At 46.0% G+C, this 6,794-nt stretch overlaps 4 protein-coding genes across 4 annotated transcripts; all 4 read right to left on the bottom strand.

Moving 5' to 3' along the window:
• Positions 1-304: 304 nt before the first annotated feature.
• On the bottom strand, positions 305-1,285 carry N7500_009400 (uncharacterized protein; the record flags this gene model as incomplete). The annotated part of the gene is made up of 4 exons (XM_056680541.1): positions 305-621; positions 671-901; positions 968-1,127; positions 1,235-1,285. The coding sequence occupies 4 exons, from the start codon at positions 1,283-1,285 to the stop codon at positions 305-307; spliced, it is 759 nt and encodes a 252-aa protein (XP_056527923.1).
• A 623-nt stretch (positions 1,286-1,908) lies between these two features.
• N7500_009399 (oxidase ustYa family protein) lies at positions 1,909-2,870 on the bottom strand (the record flags this gene model as incomplete). Its single annotated transcript, XM_056680540.1, has 6 exons — positions 1,909-1,918; positions 1,964-2,003; positions 2,056-2,158; positions 2,230-2,369; positions 2,434-2,565; positions 2,624-2,870. The coding sequence occupies 6 exons, from the start codon at positions 2,868-2,870 to the stop codon at positions 1,909-1,911; spliced, it is 672 nt and encodes a 223-aa protein (XP_056527922.1).
• Positions 2,871-4,222: 1,352 nt separating this feature from the next.
• Positions 4,223-4,729, bottom strand: N7500_009398 (uncharacterized protein; the record flags this gene model as incomplete). Its single annotated transcript, XM_056680539.1, has 2 exons — positions 4,223-4,590; positions 4,651-4,729. 2 exons carry the CDS (start codon positions 4,727-4,729, stop codon positions 4,223-4,225), a joined length of 447 nt encoding a protein of 148 aa, XP_056527921.1.
• A 785-nt stretch (positions 4,730-5,514) lies between these two features.
• Positions 5,515-6,180, bottom strand: N7500_009397 (uncharacterized protein; the record flags this gene model as incomplete). Its single annotated transcript, XM_056680538.1, has 1 exon — positions 5,515-6,180. The coding sequence occupies one exon, from the start codon at positions 6,178-6,180 to the stop codon at positions 5,515-5,517; it is 666 nt and encodes a 221-aa protein (XP_056527920.1).
• Between the last annotated feature and the right edge of the window lie 614 nt (positions 6,181-6,794).

Here is a 6,794-nt window from a genome sequence, read left to right as displayed (position 1 = left end):
CTCCAATTTAGGTACACCTTGGTTTATATAAAGGCTTCAAGTTTTGTTTATAAGCACCCTCTACTGCCAGCAGAATGAGACCACTCTCGTTATAGTGGCATGTGTCATTGTAGTTCAGGTATCCCAATATTCCCATTGTAGAATATGGCACCTAGGTACCATAATCCCCCTGTTTTGATCCTTGAGGTCTACAAGACCGGGTAGTCTGATTACCCGGCGACCGGAGACACAGGGAGAATCCGTAGCTTGACGCAATCAGCAACGCCACAAACGGGAATACACACATAGCATAGCATATCTAGAGTCACAAAGTCGCAATCAACAACTCTGGATGCACATCCTCATCGTACCACTCCCCCGAGCCTCGCTCCACAGCCGGTCGCGCCGCAATGCGATCTACCCACTGTTGTAAATGAGGCAACTGGGCTAATTCTTCCTCGGAAAATCCAATCCGTCGAATATTTCGTATCCAGGCCCAGGCGTTCATATCAGCAATACTGTATTTTCCCTTGTCCTTTCCAGCCAAATATTCTCGCGTGTCACCACTATATCTTCCAGACAGTCGGGTTTCAAGCACATCGTAGATCCGCAGTACTTCGCGCTTGAAGCGATCCACTGCCACTAGAATTTCTCAGCAAACATGTATTGAAGCTCCAAGGGTAACACTCACGAGGATTCTGGGTTGCATTGTTTCGGAAAAAATTATACTGCCCTTGATTTGGTTGCCCCGAAGCATGCCAGAATATCAGCCATTGGAAAGCTTCACTTTGTTCGATTGGATCGGAAAACCAGAAAAGATTGTTTCGGTCTGCCAGATTGACGAGGTACAGAAGTTCGGCGGATGATTCCATAACGACATGGGGTGGACATATATTGTTGTCGATCAAGATTGGGATACGCCCTGAATTATTAGTCAGTCTCGATTCCGAGGAAATATATATGCATATATTGATAGGCAAAAAGGCACCATTAGGATTTAGTCTGAGAAACCAGTCTTTTTTCTGCTCGTTTTTGTCAAGGTCGATCAGACTTGTCGTCCATTCAAAACCGTAGGCGTCCTTGAGTTCTTCCAGGAGAATCTGGACTTTTCTTCCGTTTGGGGTTAAAGAAGTTATGAGGTGTAGGCCCTTTAGTTAAAGTGAGCCATAGACCGTTTTCGCGGGGTTTACGGTAAAGGAGGGGCAAGGCTGATTCGCTTTTGTGAAAAAAGTTGGTATCATCTTACATTGCTTACCTGGGCCTTCTTCACCCGTTCGGGGGTTTCCACGACATAGAACGAAGACATTCTTGAGTTGGCAAGGCAGCTTAGATTAACCGAAGAGGCTGGGTAAAAATATGGAGAATCGGTCACTAGTGTAGAGATACATTGAAAGAGATAGAAGGGAAGAAACCGAGGTGGCCTCGCTTAGCTGGGATGATAGATGCATTGCATAAGAACGATATGGCCAATGGGTGGTCTACTTGCCTCCCACTACGGTACCTTTGGTTTTCGATTCGCTTTCAGTCACTTCAAAATTAGTCTCCACATTCAGATCCTATAAAGTACTAGTCTAAAAGTTCCAAAAAAAATCATATATTCGTTGCGGATCGGAAAAGGTCAAGTCAGGTTATGGTTGTTGTTCACAATGGCGCTTCATTCTCTAACGATAAAAACCTCTTATACGAGCCACTTATTGTAATCAAACAAAATCATATACACGACATCTTCATCGACTGACAATCAAGGAATAGCAGTATGGTCAATGACCCATTGACGGATCTCCCAGAAATTGCGGCATTTGTGGTTTGACCGGAAATCAGCACGTTCTCCGAACGGCGCCTGCTCTAGAGATTAGAATGGAAGGCGATAAGCAGCTGAAGGAGATCTTTCTTGCCTTTGGATCTAGTTCTATCAGGATCGGTGTCACATCAGATGTACCTAGGAATCGTTAGTTGTCATGGCATACGAATGTTGACTGTGTACCTACACATGATGTTTGCTCGTAAAACCTCGATGCAATGATCTGCCAACCTCGTCAAAACACATTGTTACATGTCACGATTAGCTAGACGTACCTAGATGCATCCTCGTGAGCTTTGGGTCTCCGTAGAGACTTCCAGGTAAGTCAAGTCCTCGGTCAAGCCAGTGCTCTTTGTAGGACCATTGTCGAAGCATGTGCTAGAACAGTCAAATCAAAAACTGATTAGTAGATGTTCCCCAAATAGATTGTGTCTTGAACATGAGCATACCACACAATGCAACTGATGGAGGACTTCCAGCTGAGCCGCATAACCAGTTCCGACTTCCGGTGGAACATGTTTATATGTCCGACCTGAATGTGATTTGTTCATGACACCCAATTTGTCTTCGGGAACTTCAAATGCACCCTCTGCTCCAGTGTTGTATGCAATTAGCTTTTAGGTCTCACCAAAAAATCGTCTCAGATCACGTACGGTGCCAAAGTTTCTCCCACATTACCTCCCTCTCTGGGGTTGGTGGACCACGATAATCCGTTTTCTCGTTAAAGTATAGTGGAAGATCGTACTCCGTATATTTGACCAAGTCAGGTTCTGCGAGAAGAGGGGCTGTGGAAATTAGCTTCAATTTGTCTTGTCCTGCAAGTCACCTAGCGGATGGACTCACAATAAGCTGATACCTTTCGGGCGCATTCAAGATCCGAATCTGATTCTGAAGGTCTTGTTTTGAAAGCAAGAACGAGTCCAGCCGCCAGCACGATGAGAGCAATGAGTTCCAGAACACAAGCAATCCGCAGAAACCGCAGAGACTTGGATTGATGGCGCTCAATCACGAAATTTTCAGACGACTCATCCGATTTCTCCGACAACGATCCCGATCCGCGTGAAATAAAAGGTCGGCTCTCTTCAGACATCTTCAGTGTGAGGTGATAATGTCATGTATGTCTCGTGCTCTCAGATCTTGTCTTCTGTCACCATAGAAAAGAGGTGGGATTTTGCAGAAGACTAACCGGGGAATATGTTACCAGAATTCTAACATGAGTGCAGCTGCACCTGGATGAGTATGAATACAGAATGAAAGATTCGTATTGAAAAACAAGGTAATACACTCCCCACTAACGTAGATCTTCAGCCGCAGGGTAGAAGAGGCCCATGCGTCCCCTAAAAGAAGGCTTATATATCATGCCAAGGCGGAACAACTTCCAATCTCACGGCCATGAAACATGATTTCGTCGTAGCTCCGTCTCGATCTAGCCAAGCCGTCTTTCTCCAACTTTGCGATCTACAGTCCAGAGCAGATGCGGGATTTTAGCCATTGGCTCATCTGAAGGAGCGCTGTAAAGAAATGGATATAGTCGGGTCGGAAGGTGCGACAAGGGTCCACGGATCATCCCAGCATCAAGCAATGCAACCTCAGACAAGGAGCGGAGGCAGAACAATAAACGGCATATGTGATTTGATTCCATGTCTCGTGCGCAGCAAAGTAGAGTCAGTCAAAAGTTACGTAGGCTTGCTCATATCGAGCCGCAAAGAAGAGGCTGGATAAGGTTGACCGTTTCTTGTAGAAAGGTCCATCACGTCTTCCTTATAGATAGAAATAATGATAGAAAAAGTCCAGGCTCGAGTGGACTAGCCATAAGGGACTAGTCATGCTAACTGCAGCGGTAGCAAATAGCGCATTTGTGCCGCGGTGGAAGGTCAACTGAGGGGCAATGCAGGATGTCGGATGGGGCAGTTACTCCAGCGGGATCCAAGGTGGGGTACCTCAGGCTGATTCTAAAGATGTAAAGCGTAGTGGTAGAGGTGAAGAGAGATAGGCTGCAGTCAAGGTTGTTGTGAAGATACCGGCGAACACCAAGGAAAGTAAAAATGACACAGCAACGGAAGAGATTAGGGGTTGCAATAACTGTATGTCAAGGCTTTACCTAAAGGCTTATATCTGTGAACATCATACACGTATTTGTAAACTATCTTGTAGTAAAAGCCAACCAAAGATCCTTCTTAGGAGAATTTGTAGGATCAAAGAAGATTATATACAGTAAGATGGACTTAAAATTTAATAGTGTTGCTACGAAGGCGAGATGATCAAGGAGGAATCTCTTAAATTCAATCTATGAAAGAAGCAGGGTACTTGAAGCCTTGCTGTTTGACAAGAAATTGTCAAACGATCCCTCAGTCTGTAGCAATCCACCATCAATGAGATGTTCCAATGTCCAGCAGATGGAACCCATCCACGGATATTGGACTCTTCAACCAATGTCTAGATTTATTCGGCGAGGTCCGCGTAGGCGGCCTGGCACTTCATGGTCACGTCGTACTGATCCCGCTTCTCGAGCAAGTCGGCATACGCAGCCTGGCACTTCATGGTGGTATCGTATTGGTCACGCTTCTCGACCAGATCGGCATACGCAGCTTGACATTTCATGGTGACATCATACTGGTCACGCTTCTCCAGCAAGTCGGCGTAAGCAGCCTGGCACTTCATGGTGGTGTCGTACTGGTCACGTTTTTCGACAAGGTCGGCGTAGGCAGCCTGGCACTTCATGGTGACATCGTACTGATCACGCTTCTCGAGCAGGTCGGCATAGGCAGCCTGGCACTTCATAGTGACATCGTACTGGTCACGCTTAACCTCTATATTACTGTGAGTACTATCACTTAACGGTAAATTTGGGAATTGACTAGAAGTCTTACCGGTAGGCATAGGAGCAGCTGCCACAAGAGAAGCGGCGGCGAAGATGGCCACGAAGATTGCTTGGTTGAAAAACTTCATTGTGTCTTTGTTTGACGGAGGACACTGATGTTGGAAAGTACTGACTGAAAATATCGGTCCGGCTGATTTGGTCTGGAGGGAAAGGTAGCTGATGATGGGAGGGTCATCATATTTATATCAGAATTCGCCTAAATACTGATAGATATCCAATGTAGTCAGCACCAGCAGCGAGATCATAATTTCCTCCCCACAAGGCCCCAAAGTTCCTGATACCCTGTCAGCATTTGCCTGGCCTCAGTACCTCAATACTCGAGTACCCATCTGGGAAAGGAAAAGAGTAGTCTACACCGACAACCATTGGAGTCGTTCAGCTTAGCCAATGGTTTTCCACAGCTGCATCGTGACGGTGGGCTGCATAGGGCTTGCAGCATGCAGAGTAACATTTCAAGGGAAATCATAATGTAAATGAAATATCAATTTCACCGAGTTTGATACACAATCAATCTATAGGCCCAGAAAGCCCATACCAAGCTCGGGGTGTGATGCAAGGCCACCCGTATATCAGAAAGCCCCGCATAGAAAGTGGCATGTTCACATGCTCAGCCTGTGATTGGGCAACTTGTAAGTTTATCAGATGAATGGGTGTACCGAGCAAAGCCTTTTGACGTTCGGCAAGGGGCAGAGACGGCTGAGAATTGCCGCCGAAGATTTTGCAGGAAGGAGACGGGAGCAAAGGCGGGTTGAATGTCAAGTTCTATCATACACAGGAGTGGTATCTTGTGAATGGGAGGCTTGTAATGTCTCATTGCTATAGTTTCAAATGTAAATTTACAGGAAAATCCCCTTTAGCATGACCCAAGAGCAACATTTCCCGGCGTGTTTAATTTGTCATTCTCTGGATCCGCCTTGCTAGCCTCCAGCAACATCATCACACAATGTTTCGTATGACTAAAGCTTCCCGTTAGGTGATCGATGTTTCCGCCTCGCTCGAGAACTTTGTGGAGTCTGAGTATCATGAAAGCACAATGCACTAGGTGCTCCCTCTGCGTGGACCACCAAAATTTATCCCCCAACTCCGACAGCTCATTTGTATCCTCGATTGCATGTTTTGCATGTCTATCACGATAGTAAATCCAGGTCTCGTTGACAGAATAATCGACAAACTCCTGTGTCTCATCACGAGCACACTGTTCTGGAAGCCAGTTCATAGACAAGACGTCAAAGGTACACCCTCTGCGTCTTGCTTCCTCCGTCGAATTACCGCATGTGTACTTCCGCGGTTCGATTTGTGGATAAAGCGACAGCGTGTGATGTCTTATCATGTGCCATCGTATTTCTACTGCTAAGAAAGTAATGGCTGCGGCACAGAGGACGATAGATGCGGCGAACGAAACCCAGATGAGCTTGGGTATTGGCTTTTGAATAGGGTATCTCGAGACGTTGATGTCTTCAGGCTGCTCCTCAATAGGATCATATTTGCGCTTCATCAATCTCCAGTCAGTATCTTCCATCATCATTTACCATTGTGGGAGCTTACCGAAGAGGAAGACATATTTTGAAACTGGTGAGCCCTATCTTTGTGACGGTGGTCACGGAAAACAAGAAACGGAGAAAGAAACTAGTGTGCTAATGACACATTTGACCCATGAGACGTGTCAAATGGATATTTGGAAACTTGTCAATCTATCTTCTCACTCTCCGGGTTTACCTCGGCGAGATTGTGGAAATCATCAACATGCTAGGTTCTGAATCCTGTCGGCTGACGGAATATGAGATATAAGCTAATGCAGGCTCTGTGGTCGTTCCCTTTTCAGTTTAGTAAACGACCCAATTGCAAGTCACGGCCCCCCGAGATGCGTGAGACGCAGATCATCCGAGGTTGGTAGAATTCGTGTAGATCATACAGAATTACCTTCGAGAGTGAGACAACATCGCTGACGATGTGCTTTTGCCTTAGGGGTATGGAAACGACACCAGTTCTCCTGTCTCTTACGTTCCGGTTACATACAGTTGATACACACTAGAAACGTCAACTGTTGCTTATTATCTTGTTTTTAACTTGATCAACATGTCGTGATTGGGCCAGCCTCTGCACGACAGCCCTTACTTGGATAGCAACAGCGTT

This window comes from Penicillium coprophilum (genome assembly GCF_028826855.1).
Source record: "Penicillium coprophilum strain IBT 35676 chromosome Unknown utg000006l_segment0_segment0, whole genome shotgun sequence".
Classification (NCBI taxonomy): domain Eukaryota; kingdom Fungi; phylum Ascomycota; class Eurotiomycetes; order Eurotiales; family Aspergillaceae; genus Penicillium; species Penicillium coprophilum.
This window is presented reverse-complemented; position numbering and strand designations above follow the sequence as displayed.